The sequence below is a fragment of the Bos mutus genome, chromosome X (assembly GCF_027580195.1).
Source record: "Bos mutus isolate GX-2022 chromosome X, NWIPB_WYAK_1.1, whole genome shotgun sequence".
In the NCBI taxonomy this organism is placed as follows: Eukaryota; Metazoa; Chordata; class Mammalia; order Artiodactyla; family Bovidae; genus Bos; species Bos mutus.
Window position 1 is genome coordinate 115,855,965 of NC_091646.1, and position 19,664 is coordinate 115,875,628.

The window sequence follows — 19,664 nt, forward strand, 5'->3', positions numbered from 1 at the left end:
GACATGGAACAACAGACTGGTTCAAAATTGGGAAAGGAGTATGTCAGGGCTCTACATTGTCAACCTGCTTATTTAACTTATATGTGGAGTACATCATGCAAAATGCTAGGCTAGATGAATCCCAAGCTGGAATCAAGATGGCCAGGAGAAGTATCAATAACCTCAATATGCAGATGACACCACCCTTATGGCAGAAAGTGAAAAGGAACTAAAGAGCCTCTTGAAGAAGGTGAAAGAGAAGAGTGGAAAAGCTGGCTTAAAACTCAACATTCAGAAAACTAAGATCATGGCATTTGGTCCCATCACTTCATGGCAAATAGATGGGGAAAAATGGAAACAGTGACAGACTTTATTTTCTTGGGCTCCAAAATCACCACAAATGGTGACTGAAGCCATATGAATGGCTTAAAAGATGCTTGCTCCTTGGAAGAAAAGCTATGGCAAACGTAGACAGCATATTAAAAAGCAGAGACTTCACTTTTCCAACAAAGGTCCATATAGTTAAAGCTATGGTTTTTCTAGTAGTCATGTATGGATGTGAGAGTTGGATCATAAAGAAGGCTGAGTGCTGAAGAATTGATGCTTTCAAATTGTAGTGCTAGAGAAGACTCTTGAGAGTTCCTTGGACAGCAAGGAGATGCAACCAGTCAATCCTAAAGAAAGTGAATCCTGAATATTCATTGGAAGGACTGATGCTGAAGCTGAAGCTGGACCTCCAATACTTTGGCCACCTGATGTGAAGAGCTGATTCATTGGAAAAGACCTGGATGCTGGGAAAGATTGAGGGCAGGAGGAGAAGGAGGTGACAAGGAATGAAATGGTTGGATGGTATCATCGACTCAATGGACATGAGTTTGAGCAAACTCCAGAAGATAGTGAAGGATAGGGACGCCTGGTGTGCTGCAGTCCATGGGATCGCAAAGAATTGGACATAACTTAGTGACTGAACAAAGGATTATGGCATGGTGTGTCTGTGTGTACTTTGTTACATGAGCCTGCTCTTTGGAGTATTACCTGCTAGGAGAGCCTCACAGTTCCCTAGAATTTCCTTTAACTGTGTGTTCAGATGGGAACAGCTTTACATATTTTGAACATTGGACCTGTTAATGAATTAATGATCACTCCCTGCACTCTTGAACCAGTGCAGTGGTTTTCACACCGTGCCCTGTGGAGCTGGAATCCAGGCTGCTCTGAGGAGTGGCCTGGGGTGGGTGGTTCCAGGCGCTTCCCTGCTTCAGTGAAGCTTCAGCTCCACTTGTCCTGGCTCCCATGGCTTGGTTCTGTATGAGATTGCATATGAAGATGCATTTCCTGTGCTGTGATGCTGCACAGCTTACACAGCAGATTGGATATTCCAGTGTGGTCCCTGTTGCATATATGCTCTGGCCCTTCCCTGCCACTCTGTTTTCTCCGTTGTTTCAGGTGCTCACACGTGAAAGGAGGATGACAGTGGAACAAGGTAGATGGCTGGGAGAAATAACACGTGCATAATTGTTCACGTATAACTATATGGTTATTTGCAAGTATCAACTAATATATAAATGACATCTGGTTTGTGTGGCTTGCCCACCTCTGTACTGGCTGGCCTGTCAGTTCCCACCTGGGGGCTGGTAGTCTCTGGGTAAAGTTCACTGGTAGTTTCTAAGAAAAGTAACTGCTTGCTAGCAACTCCTGAGCAAGACACTGTGTCTCTTAACAAGACTCTGATGCTGAGATTGTAATCACAGCTGACTAGCAGGCTTCCACGGTGATCAGAGAATTCTTGTGTATCAGCCACCAATTGTTGCATTCCTTAAGAGAAGCCAGCATCTTATTTATCTTCGTCTCTCTTGCTCCCCAATATGCAGTGGTTGTTTACTCCCATTACAGTACTAAATGTAGGGGAGGATATATCCCCTACTATACTAAATATACCCCGGGAGGATACAGTCTTGTCTAATCTTGACACCTTGCAGGGGGCTTTCCAACTAAGAATGGTGCCCATGACTTAATCCAGTGGCAGACACTAGGATTCCAGAGGAACCTTGCACTTCAGCTCCTCCCTGCCCAGATCCACAGTGTTAGTGAGCATTGAAAAGCAAGTAACTGCTTTGGTAGCCAGGCTCTAATGTGAGCTGAGTTGGGACTGTATTTCTGTCAAACAAGATTACTGTCTGTAATCAATCCTAAACAAATGTGACAAGAAATTTGAACACTAGAATAATGGCTTCCTTTCCCAGAAATTGGCTGATATTATTTAAATGTATGGCATATGTGCCACCGATGTCTTGAAAAACCCACAATGTAAAAATCCTTGGCTTTGAGCAAATACACCTGGGCTCTAACTTTTGCTTTCTGCCATGTAGAGCACCTTTATGTTTTACTGTGTTTATATTTTACTGCAATAAGAATATTACTTTGGGATCTCGAGCTGGTGAGCTGAACTCTTAGCTACTCTGGTATCTTCTAGAATGGTAGCAGTTATGAAGACCAGGTCCACCTGGTTTTAGACTTGTGGGAGTCTGTTCAAGAGGCATAATGGTTTTAGGATATTATTTTTTTAGGTTTGCATAAGCTACTCAAAAGTACTTGCAAAATCAAACTAAATCGTGCATCGAACCTGGACTGGCGACTCAGCGAGGAAGAAGGAAGGAGGGTTCAGGATGGGGAACATGTGTATACTTGTGGCGGATTCATGTTGATATATGGCAAAACCAATACAATATTATAAAGTTAAAAAATAAAATAAAATATAAAAAAAAATCAAACCAAATCTTGTTTGGAGGATTCTCTAAGACCACCCACACATTTAATGATTGATTAGGAGCAATCTGAATATAGCTGTGGTGCTGGAGAAGACTCTTGTGAGTCCCTTGGACTGCAAGGAGATCCAACCAGTCCATCCTAAAGGAGACCAGTCCTGGGTGTTCATTGGAAGGACTGACACTGAGGCTGAAACTCCAATACTTTGGCCACCTCATGCGAAGAGTTGACTCATTGGAAAAGACCCTGATGCTGGGAGGGATTGGGGGCGGGAGGAGAAGGGGATGACAGAGGATGAGATGGCTGGATGGCATCACCAACTCGATGCACATGAGTTTGAATGAACTCCGGGAGTCGGTGATGGACAGGGAGGCCTGGCGTGCTGTGATTCATGGGGTCGCGAAGAGTCAGATACGACTGAGCGACTGAACTGAACTGAACTGAATATAGTTGTACTCATGGCTAAAATTCATTTCAGTGACAGAATAAGCATACACAGCTTGCTCAGGCAGGAAAAGAGGTGTAAGTAGAGCCTGGAGAAATCTATCTGCAGCTTTCCTATGCTCTCTCCCTCCCGTGAGAGTTCGCACAGAGCTCACCCTCCCTCCAGCAGTACAAATGCAGTGTGTGATGTTTACACCCAGAGAAGCCCATTTGACACTCAGGCTTTAGAGTTTCTATAGGAGGCTGGTCACATGGACATTCTCTGCCTAGCAACCACCCAGATTCCAGGCTCCCAGGAGGAAAGCAAGTGTTCACCATGATCACATTGCCTGTACAAACAGCCTAGGCCCCCAAAAATGACCTTATCAGTTAGTAATGGAGAAAATATTCTGAAAGCCAAGTTCCCCAGCAACAGGCCCTTCTAAAGATGTCAGCCTCAAGCCTATTGTGTTAACTCTTTTGCACAAGTCCAGTAAACCATTTTTAGAATAAAGAACTCCAATGGGAAATTATGGTCCATTAAATAAATCATTGTAATTATTTGCTGATATCTCTCTCCTAGTATCTAAGTATAATTTGTCCCATGTTTAAACAGTAACCACAAATTTGCATGGTTTTGCTGGTATATGATGTAATGGAATGAGACTGCTTCATGTAATTGTAATAAAAAATTGTAGGAGATTTATATGAAATAGAATATCCAAAGATTCTTATAATTGTGAGTTCTTCAGTATGTAGAAACAAAGCACATGATTTATGTCCAGAATTCCACTTTTTTAAAAAAATTGAAGTATAGTTGATTTACAATGTTGTGTTAGTTTCAGTTTCTGGTGTATAGCAAAATGGTTCAGTTTTATATATATCTTCTTTTCTATTATGGTTTATTAAAGCATATTGAATATAATTCCCTGTGCTATACAGTAGGTCCTTGCAGCTTCAGAATTCCATTTTTAAGCAACTGGAAAGAGAAGAGGGATAAGAGTCTAAAGTCATAGGTTGTTTCTCAGCCTGTGTGTCTCTGGGGCTGCCCTACAAGGCCCTGAGGTGCAGTCACTCCACACTGAGGTCAGGAATGACTTCCAGTTTTGGTGATGCTGGCATTTATCATGCTCCTCTGTCAGGTCAGAGTAAAACTCTCTTGCTTAGATAGTGCTTGTTCTGTGTCAGAAAGCAAGAACCGAGATGGATGGAGTTCAGTTCACAGAAATGCAGCTGTTTGGGAAAACATGTTTTTAAAATATAAAAGCAGAATCTTAAGACATGTGAGCAGCATTTTATTCTAGGTTTTAGGATCTTAAATTCCATGTCTCCACCCAACACAATCTATCTCTTGTGCAGAAAAATAGTCTATTTGAGTTGAAACGGAAGGCAGGCCGGTATAGAAATGGGAGGAGAGTTGACTCCGTGGTGCACTGTATTTGCTTGATTATTTCAGACCAAACTCAAGAGTTGAAACTACTTCTAATCAGAGGGTCTTAAAGGAAGCACAGAGGTGCAGTCACTGCTTTCTATTTCCTGATTCTTTGTGCTCCTCTTCACGTTTCTCTTTGAATCTCTGCAGTCAGGGAGCGAAGGCACTCATTTCCTTCACCATTGTCTCTGGTTTCTGTCCTGTGACTACTGGGCTTTTCCTTTGAAGTGATATGCTGTCTTCAAGCCTGGGAAAGCTTTGTTTTCTGTTGACTTTTAGCTGAGGCATTAGAAAAAATTTGGAAAATAGGAAAAAGGATCCATAAACCTGTAAACCTAACTAGGTCACTGTCCTCGCTTTTGAGTCTTTCCTTCCAGTCTTTAGCTTATACTCATACATGACTCCTTTCGTGATTGTAATGAGAATAGTGAGTGTGTGTGTGTATTTTTCCCAATTCTTTTTTTTTAATTCTCTTATTCTTTCAAGCCTATAGAAAAGATGAAGGAGTAGTACAGTGAATACTTGTATACCTTTCACTTAGATTCATCAATTGTTGCCTTTTTACCATGTTTGCTTCTCTCTCTTTCTCACTGTATAAACTTATTTCAGAAGCACTTATAAGTTGCAAACATCATAGCACTTCACTCCTAAATACTTGATCATTCATTTCCTAAAATTGAAGACATTGTCTCACATAACTGCAGTATCATGATCACACCTAAGAAAATTAACATTAATTCCATGACATCATTTAATATCCAGTTCATATTAAAATTTCTCCATTTATCCCCAGATGTCTCTTTAGCTTTTTTTGAAATTAAAAAATTTAATCAGTAATGAATTTGAGGTTCATTTGGTTATGTTTCCTAGTTTTTTTAAATCTGGGTAATCACCCTCTCTTTTTCAGTTCTTCATAACAATGACTTTTTAAAAAAAATTAATTTATTTTAATTGGAGGATAATTACTTTACAATATTGTGACTTTTAAAATAAAGAGGCCAGGCCGGTTGTAGCAATGACCAGAATTTGATTCATATTTTGTCTTGATTCGATTCAGGTTAGGCATTTTTGGAAGAATAGTTCATTGGGGATGTCGTGGACTTCATAAGGACACATCAGGAGGCACGTGCGGCGCATAATATTCCCTCTTTAGTCACACAGTGAATGGTGCTGAGTTTAACACCTGATTAAGATAGTGACTGTCTAGAGGTCTCTTGTAAAGAAACATTTTTCTCCATTTTGGTTTCTAAAATACCATCCCCCACTGAAATGAACTAGGGCTCCTGGAAGAAATGGTTGGTTTCAAGTCTGGGACAAGAAAAGTACAGGATGAGGCCAGAAGGTGTTGCTGGACTTAAAGGAAAGAAGAGTTTAAAAACCAAGGGGAAGATTTTGTATAAGGTCAAAGAAGCTAGCTTGAAAGGATTCCTGCTGGCCTCATTTGGACAATTTGAACACCAAAAACAGTAATGACAAAATTGGATTATAACACATTATATGTTTTTAAAATTACAAAATAATACTCAGGAAAAAAAAGGCCAATTAAAAAAATGTAGATGCCACCCCTGATGTAATAACTGAGTCAAAAAGGGATCATAAGTGGATGCCAAAACCATTAGATGAAAGGTTTTGAAAAGTGGGATATTCATATGTTCTCAAAGTATCACCTCAGTTTTTAATTAGAGACGCTTATCTTTTGAACTGAACACCTCATACCCAGTTTTCCAAATTGCATGATGCTCCTTCTGTTGATGGCTGCACGCTTTAGCATCTACTCAATGCACCACATGTGCTGGAGCTCACACCACCCCAGCCATGGTGCTGGGCACAAGAGAATCAAGGACTAGTCCAATAAGAACACATGCCCTGTCCTGGGGACTTATCGGGTAGCTTAATGCTTCTCTACATTTTGGGGTTGACGGATCACCTTCCAAGAAAGTGATGAAAGCTGTGGACTCACTTCCTGTAAAAGTGCACACACATAGCAACTGGAACATCATTTCCCAGTATTCATATCCCAGAAACCTCCCATCCATCAATATTCTAAGAGTCTCCTCAGATACAGACCCCCAGCTAAGATGGTTTTTATAAAAAGGAGATGGTAATAGTACCCACTTTACAAGGTAGTAACGAAGAGTGCATTTTTTTCCTAAATGGAAAGCACTTAGCACAGTGCCTGGTCTATGGTAGGAAATTAAATGGGAATTGTTATTGTGCTATTATTATTATTATTAATCTCTTGCCTGCTGCAAAGCCTCCTACCTGGTCTTCATGCCTCCAGCTTTCCTCTTCTCAATCCACCTTCTGCTGGCAATCTGGTGGAAGGTAATCTGTAGCCTGTTAGGATGCTGGTTCCCCAAATGGTTACTGATGATGGCCATTAGAGGTAGGCGTGGTCTCTCTGCTGATTAGAGTATACATTTCTCCCTCTAAGGCATCCTTATCCCACTTGGGGTGATTCTTTCTCTTTGGCTAGGAGAGTAAGACACTCCTTTTCTCCTGTGTGAATCTAATGTGCATTTTCCAGCACTGTTTTAAACTTGGAATCACCTTGCTTTTTATTTTAACTTTTGGTCTGCATGGTTGATGTTGCCAGGGACCATTCTTGCCATATAAAGTGCAAATATTTTATTTTTGTGGGGATAGTGTGGACAAACAGAGCAGGTGCTATGGGTTTATTTTCTGGATATGCCACTTCCTGGGTAATTTTTTTTCAAGTCCCCACTCCTAAACCTCAGGATGTTCATCCTTTAGGGTTGCTGTGAAGGACAGTTAAGATGGTGCTTTGTAAACTTTGAACTGATATAAAAATACCATTTTTCCCCCTATGTTACATTTCAAGCAAAAGTGAACTGGAAAAGAAGATTCTTTTTTGCTTTCTTTTTCAACAGCTTTTTCAAACATCTTAAAAACAGCTCCCCTGCTTATTGTTGGATTCCAAAACCGTACCTTGAGACTGTTTCTTGTAAAGTACTGCTGATAAGCACCATTTGAGTATGCCTTCCCTAAGGGATTAAATGTTGCTGAAAAGGTGCTCTTTAATTGATCGTGATTCACTGCCTGCTGATGATGCAGTGTCAGCCAGGGATGGAGTTAATACTGATATAGACTACTGTGCTTTTAATGTCCTGCCAGGGTTGTGTTCTACCATTTACTATTCAATGCAAGACTCATTCAAAACATACTAAGTTATTCATTCCGTTGCTCTTATATTTTATGGCTTCCAGGGGCTCTTTGAGAAGGAAGTAAGTATAGTGATAACAACGCTTTGGGGAAAACTGTGTGCATGGCAACCTGTTTTAAAACATGCTTTCTCCACATGAAATGGATTTTGATATAAAGTATTATAGGAATTTATGCATGCTGGGGATCTTAAGAATGCTATTAGAATTTTTTAATTCCAACTACCTCTTTGTGTTAACGAATAAGAAATGGCTTAACAGCTGCCTCAGGGTAGCACAGAAGGCGGACTGTGTGAGGCGGTACTCTGCCGTTGCCCTGGTGCCTTGGAATGTGTGTTTTATTCTTTTAGGACTTGACTAGGAACCAGGAGTCTTTGACAAACAAACTTGACTATGACAAGCCTTTCGTTTGTCAAAGAACCACATGTAGACCGTGGCAATCAAGTTTTGTAAGTTGAGCCAGTGCTGAAGGATGGCAAGTCCTGTGTGTTGCCGCTGGTGATTTTGATTTTGTCTTGGAAATAGTACAGTAAACAGCTTTTTAAAAAAGAGTACTTCCATTATTTGGAGGGTACTTGCATGCATGAAGGAGATTTGCTGTGATTTTGACTGTATATAGTCAGACCTTACAAAAACCTTTCTTAGTGAGTGACAAGGGGAACCATCGCATGGAGATTATGGTTTGTTTTTGCTAAAATCATTATTCATTTGTTCTAAATCAGTGCTATCCAAAAGAACGTTTTTGCAGTGGTGAAAATGTTCTATAATCTGCACTGTCCTTATGATTATGTCAATTTTATCTTAGCTCTATTTTAATTCTAGCATTGGCAAAGTTTTTCTATATTTGTGTGCTAAGTTGCTTCAGTCATGTCCAACTCTTTGTGACCCTATGGACTGTAGTCTGCCAGGCTCCTGTGTCCATGGGATTCTCCAGGCAAGAATATGGAGTGGGTTGCCATGGTCTCGTCCAGGGGATCTTCCTGACCCAGGGATTGAACCCATGTCTCTTATGTCTCCTGTGTTGCAAGCAGATTCTTTACCACTGAGCCACTGGGGAAGCCCGATATATATATATATATATATATACATACATACATATACATACATACATATATATATGTGTATATATATGTTTCTTATATTAAACATAGAAGTGTAATATTTGAAACTAGGAATAAAGAAACTAGGAATAAAGAATGCTTTTACCTTAAAAAGAAAATCTGCACTGTCCAGTATCACAGTCACCAACCACACATGCCTGTTGAGCACTTGAAGTATGGCTCAGTGTATACACATGAGGAATGGAATTTTAAATTTTATTTGGTTGTAGTTGATTTAAATTCAGATAGCTACTGTGGCTTGCGGCTGCCATATTGGACAGTGCAGGTTTAAAACTGTTTGCTCCTCAAATGTAACAAGACTCACATGAACAGTTCCGTATTCTGTGGCCTTTCAAAAATTTTAACATGTAAGAGCCTAATACCTAATAACTCTCCCCACTGAGAAGTGTGTGTGTGTGTACAGAGATTATTTAAAGAGATACGTTAGTCTTAAGATAGAGCTGAGATGTCTCGAACTAAGTGAAAATATCCCCAGAGAAGTATATCTTATGACTTAAGTCTACTCTGTTTGAAACAAAAACGAACCCCTAAGTCTTACATGGCACAGATTTTATTACATTTGCAGGAGCTGTTGCTGTTCTGCATGCAGAATTGTGTTTCTAGCACTTGTGTTTTGCTGGCACATGACTTGCCATAAAATCAGCATGCTTAGCAGCATTGCTTATTTTGAGAATTCTGTTCTTGAGTGTTGTGGTTTATTTGGTCGTTCTATCTCCACCCCTAAACACATATGAAAAAACGAGTGAACCCGGTCATTTGCCTTGGAGCTTCCCTTTGTTAGGCTTACCCTGTGCCATAGTGATGCATTGGCAGAGTTTAGGGCTGATAGCCAGCAGACAGGAAATGAGAGCCATTAGGTTAGACCCACCCAAGTCCACTTGCTAAAGTGGGTAGGGAATTACTCTTGGTACAGGAAAACCATGCACTTGGCAGTTTTCACTGCTTCTTTGTATTTCCATGACTTTTTGAGAAATATCATGTTATAAACACATAACCCTCATAACCACAACGGCTTGTATTTTTATGTAGTTTCAGAGTGCATTTGTGCAGTCTCTTTTGGCCCTCATAACATTTTGGGGAGGTGTTGTAGGTATCCTTACTAATTTTTTCTGGACTCTCAAGGGGTCAAGTGACCAGTCTGAAGGTACATAGCTAATAACTAGTTCAACCAAGACAGTGAGGGGTAAGATGTGGGCCCACCCCACTCTGTCCCGAGTTCAGCAGCAGGGAAGGAAGCTTGAACTACTTGAGAAAATGGAGTTCCTTTGGCCCTTTGGACCTTCTCACTTGTGGCATCAGGGTACACACCTCATGGGCCCGCTGTACCACACAGCTGAGACTTGAACTTGTGGCCTGGGTTAGCATGATATGGGGATTGTGGCCCCACCTCGAACAAGCTGTGTGCCTGGTGAGTCACTCGAACATCCTTGACCTTCATTTCTTCTCACATAGGAAGTTGAGTGCATCTTCCAAATCCCCTTTTGTTGCAGAGAACCAGAAGGGACTCTATGTTTGTATAGTGAGAGTGCATGGATAAGGATATATCAACTTTTCTCGGTTCTTTTTTTGAAAAAATATTCTTTGGTTATTATGTGTTTTCTTTATTGAAAACCCTTTGATAACAGTAGAAGTGGTTTTCCTGAATTAAAATCTAACTAGGAGATATTTTCTACTTGATTGTTCATCTAACAAATCTTGTCTTTTCTGCCATTCTTAAGCTTTTTCTTTGTCTTCACCATGCTGTAGCCCCACCCTCCCCCTTTCAGTATTTTGTCCAGAAGTCAGGGAGGAGAGTGAAATTGTCTGTTATGATTTTGTTTATGTATTTATTGATATTTACTCAATATGTTTAGCGTAAATCTTTGTTTTCTAGCCTGTTAGCATAGGATTTCTCCAATTGCTTCCTCTCCTCTCTTTTAAAAAAAGTGAATTTTGGACTCTTATGGAATTCAAACTTCTGTTGCTATAAGTCAGCAAAACCTTGGCCAAGGCTAGGAGTAAGTAGCTCAGGCATAAAACACTTAGGTCCTGGCAAAGCCATCTTCATAGATCAGTAGAGCTTTGAGGGGTTGATCAGCCTGCTGATTTACTTGGAACCAAGCAAAAGGAACCCCAAAGTGAGACTGGCTTCAAGTCAAAGTACAATTGTAGGCCTATCTCGTGGAGAAGCTTTATTTCTACAGAAACCCAAGATGGTGGCATCTATGTCAAGACTGAATACTACATGTAACTCGACATAGTTGGAGCAACACATAAAGTTTCTAATTTGAAAACAGCAAAATTGTACAAATTATTTCTCAAACCCTTGGACCTATGAGAATGCTTATTGAAATGGAAAACTTCCATGCTGTTGGCCTATATTAGTGGTCTTCAGAAGGTTATACATTTCAGTCTAAACTGAAATGCTTTTATAAATTTTCTAAATAAAGTACTTCCAATTTAAAATAAAAGCAAGTGATCAATTCCTCTGACAAAAGAAGGAGACCATTGGTTATGGTTGAATTAATGTCTTCCTGGAGTGACTAAGAAGTAGTATTAGAATATTCCTTAGTATTTTCTCTGAGTGGGGGGTAATTATGGAAAGTGTTTGGGATCATAAATAGAATAATTGTGCAAAATTTTTTACATTTTGCTGAATCAGTTCATCTTTTGCTCTAGTGACAGATACAGTGATGCCAGTGATGACAGCTTTTCAGAGCCAAGGTTAGCTGAGTTGGAAATCAGCTGAAACTGACCCGTGACTTGGAATCACCAGGACAACCTGAGAGGGTGAGATGGAACCTTGAAGTTCTTGTTTGTTTTATAGACAAGCTGTCATCTTGGTGCAGAAGGGAGCATCACAGGACTCATCTCACAGGATCCCGGGATGCTCCTGTTTGACTGGCATAGTGAGCAGAACAAACTTGACAGCTGATTATGCTTCTGGTAATCTGGAACACCCCTGAGAAAGCTAGCAGTTAGGAATGTGCACGAGGCCAGGAATAAGTATATCTGAGCACCTATAAATGGATACATGGAGGCTGTGGTGGTTAGAGCTGTAAGAGTGTAGCTGAGGGGTCAGCAAACTTGTACTGTAAAGGGCCAGACAGAAACTGTTTTCAGCTTTTCAGGCCCTACAGTGCATTGGAGATGGAAAGCAGGCTTGAACGTCTACACACAAATAGGCAGGGCTGTGTCCCAATAAAACTTTTATTTCCAAACACAGTGTGTTGACCCGTGATCTAGGTCACTCATGAAAAAGCAGATTTCCTTGAATTTGTAGAAAATAAAATAGTGTTTTCTTTCTTTGTAGGGAGATGTCAGAGACTGGCTTGGCTTCCAAGGCCAGCTTGTATCCCTCACAGCTCCTGGAGGTTTTATTAGAGAAGGTAGCAGCCTGGCTGGCTTTATTCCATTCACACTCACAGGCTGATGCTGCTTGGACATCCCTAGGGGTAGGACAGGTCTTAAATTGTTCCTGCTCTTTAGTAGTTCAGTTCAGTTCAGTCACTCAGTCATGTCCAACTCTTAGTGACCCCATGGACTGCAGCACGCCAGGCCTCCCTGTCCATCACCAACTCCCAGCACTTGCTCAAACTCATGTCCATCGAGTCGGTGATGCCGTCCAACCATCTCATCCTCTGTCATCCCCTTCTCCTCCCGCCTTCAATCTTTCCCAGCATCAGGGTCTTTTCCAGTCAGTCAGTTCTTCGCATCAGGTTGCCAAAGTATTAGAGTTTCAGCTTCAGCATCAGTCCTTTTAATGAATATTCAGGACTGATGTCCTTTAGGATGGACTGGTTTGATCTACTTGCTGTCCAAGGGACTCTCAAGAGTCTTCTCCAGCACCACAGCTCTTTAGTAGGGACAGCAGCTTTTGGAAAATTTGTACAGAGTCAGTCGCTCCAGTATGATTTCTCTTCTTATTTCACTTAGGGGCAGAACATTGCTGTTCACCAGGGAAGGCACATCCAGGTTTGTTTAGGTTTGCCTCAAACATGAAGCCTTTCAGAAGCAAACCAAAATGATGCAAAGATTAGTTGGAGGTACTTTAAAGACTTACATTATTCAGCTTCTGATGTGGCTAATATTTATATTCTTTTTTTTTTTTAAGGCTCTGAAGTAACTGAAGCCAAGATGAAGGAACTATCTGATGAAATCACCACACTTGTAGAATCACTCTGTTCTCCACCAAACATGGGATGTCCAGCCTCAAGGGGAATCTAATAATACGTACTTCAATAAACCAGAATCAAAAGGGTGGTTTTCTTCTTCCTCCAGAGGCAACCTTTGGTTCTTGCAAATTTCTTCAGCTGATTAAACATTTCCCAACCATCTCAATGGACAGAAAGTGTTATGGTGTTTTGTCTGGCATATGGTGACGTCCAGATGGTAAGCAAGGATCTAGGTAACTGAGGCTTCTCCAGGCTATGTGGGAAGGCTGGCAGGGCACAGACAATGACTAGTTTTGAGTCAAAAATGAGTCTTTCTGTTACCTGGAATTCAGCCACAGATTTACATGTGGCCCAAGCTTATCTCAATTTCTCACTGTTTATTTCTACTAAAAAGTGAAATGAAACAGGTCCAAGACTAGGGTTGGTAAGTAAGGCCCTGGCCTCAGGCATTGAATTTAAGGGAGCATAAAAAAATTCAGGAGTCAAAATCAGTAACACACACACACACATATACACATACACACACACACATATTTATTGAGCTGAAATTCACATAGCATAAAATTAACCATTTCAAAGTGAACAATGCAATAGCATTAGGTACATTCACAGTATTGTGCAACCACCACCTTTATTGATTCCAAAACATTTCCATTCCTCCAAAATAAATCCCCACACCCATTAGCAGTCACTGTCCATTCCTCCCTCCCAGCCCTCCGCAACTCCTTTCTATTTCTGTGGATTTGCCTGTTCTGGATATTTCATATTAGTGGAATCATACAATATGTGGCCTTTTGTGTCTGGCCTCTTTCACTGAGCTTGATGTTTTTAAAGTTCATCCACAATGTAGCCTATGTCAGTTCTTCTTTCCTTTTTAAGGCTGAATAGAATTTCCTGGTATGGATTAGAGTACAATTTGTTTATCCATTCATCCATTGATGGGCATTTGGGTTGTTTCTACCTTTTGTCTTTTGTGATAGTGCTTCTGTAGACAGTCATGTGTAAATAATTGCATTTGTTGTTTTTGCCACACTGTGAGGTTTGTGGGATCGTAGTTCCCTGACTAGGGATCCAACCCAGGTCCTCGGCAGTGAGCGCACAGAGTCCTACTGTGCACAGAGTCCACTGGACCACCATGAAAGTTCTGTCAATAATTGAATATCTGTGTTTTTTTTTTTTTAAAGCTCTTTTGGTAAACAGTTATACCTAGGAGTGGAATTACATATGGTAATTCTATTTGACTTTTGGAGGAAGCATCAGTAGTATTTTAATGTAAGAATTTTTAAAAACCAAAACTCATTTTAAAAAATTCACAAAGAGCAAAATACCAGATTTTAAAATAAAGATAGGATGTAGCCCCGCATCTCCCTCACCTGCCCCAGTCTCTGGCCAGCTGTACAACATTCTTATCCAGTATGCTTCCTGATTTCCCTGTTGAATGTGCTTGCGATGACTTAGTTGTTGCTTACATTTGAGCCTTCTGAAACTAATATAAATATTTTAACTGCTCACTTGATTTTTTTTTGTGGTTGTCTTTGGCTTTAACTTTTTTCTCTTAATGCTGTTAAACATTATTTTGTGAACTGCTACAGAAGATTCATCTACCAAACATGCAGAAATGAAATGAATACTTCTGGTAAACAAAAATATTAAAGAGCTTTAGGGTGCCACTTGTGAAAATTACAGCTTGAAGATCACAAGAGGCTCCAAATGAAAAGCCCACACAGAAGGTTAAAAGCTGGAATAGGCCTCCTAGAGAGAGGTACGTAAGCACCAAGGGGATTCTTGAACAGCTCAAGGGGTAGTCTGGCTTCAGTGGGAGTTTACAATTGTAATGATTATGACTTCTAAAATAACTTATAATACAGTGCTTACGCTTTGGGCTAATGATGCATGTAAATAGGACCGGAAGGAAGGGCACTTAAAAACAACAAACCAGTCTCTTTGTTGTTGCTACAGGAGATTTTCTCTTTTGGAGACAGCCATTGAACTTGGAATCCAGCGAAGCGCAGAAAGGTGGTAGCATGCCTGCTTAGGATAGTGGAGCAGCCGTGGCCGTGAACACGTAGGAAGGTATTATAACTCACTCATTTGGCAAATATATCTTGAGTCCCCAGGATGAGTAACACCTGGTGTAGGCGCTGGGGGAAGTGAGGGGAAGCAGAATCTGCCCCCCACGTATGTCTCTTTGGCAAAAGGATTATTTTAGGCTGGTTTTAAAGAAACAGCAGACAAGGAAAAGCTTTGAAAACTGAATAGAAGTTGCCCTTTTTAAGAGACATTTACATTTATAAGGGAAACCTCCATGACTCTAAATCTCCGGAACCTCTTCTCAGTGGAGAAGGCAGTGACTTCAATCTGCATAACAACCTCACCCTGGATTCCTGGGCTTTGCCTGGTCACCTCCCTTAAGTGGCCTCCACCACAACATCTTTTCTCTTTAGCTGGAGATGCTAGCAAAGGTGATGGCTTGGGCTGTTTAGAAGTTACTCAGTTTTCCTGGGTCTCTTCCATGTCTACAGCAGATATACTGCTGCTACTGCTAAGTCACTTCAGTCGTGTCCGACTCTGTGCGACCCCATAGACAGCAGCCCACCAGGCTCCCCTGTCCCTGAGATTCTCCAGGCAAGAACACTGGAGTGGGTTGCCATTTCCTTCTCCAATGCATGAAAGTGAAAGTGAAGACGCTCAGTCATATCTGACTTTGAGCGACCCCATGGACTGCAGCCTACCAGGCTCCTCCATCCATGAGATTCTCCAGGCAAAAGTACTGGAGTGGGGTGCCATTGCCTTCTCCGACAGCAGGTATATATGCTATTAAACTGAAACGAAGCAGGGCCCTCCTGGATACCAAAGACTTTCCATGTCCTGTTTCTTGTTGTAGAAAAAGGCTTCAGTGTCCTGTGCTTTCCCTGAGTTCCAAAGAGTAGACTCAGTCAGTTACTAATTAGGAAAGTGAGAGGATGCAGAAACAAAGGACAGGCAGTTGGGCAACAGTCAGTTCAGTTCAGTCACTCAGTTGTGTCCGACTCTTTGTGACCCCATGGACCGCAGCACACAAGGTTTCCCTGTCCATCACCAACTCCTGGAGCTTACTCAAACTCATGTCCACCGAGTCAGTGATGCTGTCCAGCCATCTCATCCTCTATCATCCCCTTCCTCCTTCTGCCTTCAATCTTTCCCAGCATCAGGGTCTTTTCCAATGAGTCAGTTCTTTGCAACAGGTGGCCAAACTATTGGAGTTTCAGCTTCAACATCAGTCCTTCCAATGAACATTCAGGACTGATTTCCTCTAGGATGGACTGGTTGGATCTCCTTGCAGTCCAAGGGACTCTCAAGAGTCTTCTCCAACACCACAGTTCAAAAGCATCAATTCTTCAGCAGTCAGCTTTCTTTATAGTCCAACTCTCACATCCATACATGACTACTGGAAAAACCATGGCCTTGACTAGACAGACCTTTGTTGGCAAAGTAATGTCTCTGCTTTTTAATATGCTGTCTAGATTGGTCATAGCTTTTCATCCAAGGAGCAAGCATCTTTTAATTTCATAGCTGCAGTCACCATCTGGAGTGATTTTGGAGCCCCCCAAAATAAATATTGGGCAGCAATAGTTCAGTGGTAATACAGAGCCCTAGTTCCTCTTCCAGGGATACATGACAATCTGATGCTTATCTTTGAATTGTTCTGCAGGAACTGAGGGCTTCCCTTGTGGCTCAGATGGTAAAGAATCCGCCTGCAATGCAGGAGACCTGGATTCGATCCCTGTGTCAGGAAAAACTAAGACCCTCACCCTAGTGATGGATGGTGACTAATTGTTGAGCAGAAGCAGATGGATTGTTGAGCATCCCAGATCGATTGAAACCAGGTTGATGGTGTTGACTCCCAAAACATTACCCTGTCGCTGCTTCACACACCAATCAGAGAACTGTGCATGAGCTGATCACGCATGCTTTTACCCCCTTTTGCCTTTGAAGATCTTACACCCTGGCCAGCCAGTAAGATGGATCTGAGATTAGCCTACATCTCCCATCTTCTCTGCTGGTGGCCTCTCAATCAATAAACCTTTCTCTGCTCCAGACTCCAGTGTTTCAGTTTGTTTGGCCTCAGGAAACATATGCACACAGTCTTCGGTTCAACAACAGAATTTGTTTTTCTACTGTTAATCTGTTATTACAGAAAGTTCTCAGTCAAGAACCTAGAAGGGTAGAGGCAAAATGATTTTTCTTCCCCTGCAGAAGCAACCTACCCTCTTGCACCTGACCTTTTCTTTGGGGAAGGCAGGCTTTACACAAATCTATAGGAAAATAAGCATTTAAGTATAATTGTGATATGTTCAGGGAGCTATGAATGTTAAAGAATAAGGACAAAGACACTTATGGGAGAGTATAAAATGGGATCCTCCGACAAACTAGTGAGCCAAGAAAGGCCTTTTGAGCAAAGCAGGTAAATGTTTTACACAAATTTGTGCTCATGGTCTCACAGTGCAAAAATAGTGGGTAGAGAGCTGCAAGATCCAGTGGGGGTGTGGTTTCCCAGACTGGCAGGCAGTTGGGTGAGTGGTAATAGTGTTTCACTGGTGTCATCAGCTGCTTGGTATCAGCCCACACTTTTCCTTTATTGAAATTTGGATTGAACTGAAGCTGAAGGGACTCAGCTTCTTTGTTTTCTCCATAAGTTCTCCAGCTCCATTCCTAATTGTCACGTTTGTTGCTATATTTCTTACTTGGACTTTCTGTTTTGTTGTAGTAAAAAGTACCAGTTATATGCACATCTGTGCTCTGTTAAGGTCAGTGCCAGACATTGACACTCATCAGAGTTTTCCCATAGAGTTGAAGTTCTGCACCCTGAAGATGCCATACAAGATGAGGGGAGATACACAGAGAGCCCCAGAAATCCAGAGTTAGTGAAATGTTGCCTGTGGGTTCTGTGTTAGTGTTTTGGGGGTGTGGTTGAATTTCTTGAATGGAGCAAGAAAGAGCTCAAGATCATATAGCAGCATTGTGTCTGGATCACTTTCTCCCTAGGCTGCCAAACCCTTCTGAGAGTCTCCCTTCTAACTCTTTCACTTGTGGATGGGAAGGTGTAGGATTCTTTGAATCTGCAAAATAGAATCAAGCTTGTACTCTTAGGCTCAGTGGTAAGGAAGTGGGATCTATACTCATAATTAATCTGAGTAGCATAGTCAGTACTAGCCAGAAAGTTAGCTCTGGGCAAGTAACCAGCCTCTCAGTTCTGAGGTAGGCTTTTCTTGAGTGATACCATTATTTCATTTGTGTTTACATTTGAGTATGGGTTTGTTAGTAAGCCAAATGTAATGATGAGCTGCTATTTTACATATATCTCTGCTGCTTCTATTATCAGTAATAATAGTGAGCCATTTTGAAAAACAGCTCATTTGATTGTGACTCATACTGCCCTTGAACAAAGCAACTGGATTTCCATCTTAATTTGAATTTTGTTAAACATCAAGGTTTTTCACTGGTCTAGTAGACATCCTACCCTATTTCTACATAGGCTTTCCATGTGGGACATACAGACACTGATGGAAATACAAATTGAACTTTTTGAGCTGCTTTTTGCTATGCAACTTTTGGTCTTTTAGGTTTATGCCCATGAATATCTCTAAAAGATAGTGGCAAAATCTATGGGACCCACTTTCTATCCCTAAAACTTGTTTGGTATTACCTGCTTACTCTGAGAATACCAGTGTAAAGCTGGGGAATCTAGTTGGCACTGTTTGGTTATATAGTTCATTTATAGCCTTAATGCTAAGTTTTAAACTTCCCTGCTTTTTCTTGAACAAGAAATTGTTTTGAAAATAGAATATTGCTCTAATTTTTTTCTGGGAGAGACTAGGATTACAGATAATATGCTGGGAGTATTCTGAAGAGTTAGATAAAAGCCTAGAACCTGGGGTTTGGGACCAATGTCCCAGTAAACTAAACTCTTCCACACTGAATCACCCTTTCAGGGAGATCCTCTGAATTAGAGAATCCTCATCATGTGCCACAGGCCAGGATGATGAAACTACTTGTTACAGTTGTCACTTCTGTAGAGAATTTAATGGTAAGCAGTCAATATATAGTTAATTTAGATTATCTGCATTTCTGGAATAGCAATTTCTGAATTTATTTGCACAAGTATATATTATTTTAGTGTCCAACTTGAGAAGTATGGAGACTCAGAAGTAATTTTTAACCCAGAATATAACTTCTTTGTTGCCACCATTGACTCTTACCTGGAAGATTTCTGATAGGAGAGAGTTATTCGTGGCTTTTGAAACACTGTTACTTTCCTGGGTGAGTATCACAACTCTCTGATTTTATATAATAAACTAGATGTTTTTCTTCTCTTCCCCATTATCTTTATCTTTTTGTTCCAACATTCCTAGCATAATTCTTAACTTGAGTTGGAGGGAGATTTGTTTTAACCTATTTAAGAATGAAAAAGTAAAGAATATGATTACACATTCTGTATTGTTCAAAGGAGACACTATCTAAAGCAGGTTTGTGGTGGGGGGGGTGGTAAACTGGTTAAATTCCACCTATTTTTTAAATTAATGTTTTATTTACACGTAATCATTCACCTTCCTTTACATATTATCTATGG

At 40.9% G+C, this 19,664-nt stretch overlaps 1 protein-coding gene across 3 annotated transcripts in view; it reads left to right on the top strand.

Moving 5' to 3' along the window:
• Positions 1-14,562, top strand: part of CTPS2 (CTP synthase 2) — a 110,115-nt gene extending 95,553 nt beyond the window's left edge. For all 3 annotated transcript variants that reach the window (XM_070365470.1, XM_005888710.3, XM_070365471.1), the window contains exons 18-19: positions 11,559-11,669; positions 12,994-14,562. In XM_070365470.1, coding sequence (XP_070221571.1) covers positions 11,559-11,628 — 70 coding nt within the window. In that variant the 3' untranslated portion in view covers positions 11,629-11,669; positions 12,994-14,562. The remainder of the gene's footprint in view (positions 1-11,558; positions 11,670-12,993) is intronic.
• Positions 14,563-19,664: the final 5,102 nt, after the last annotated feature.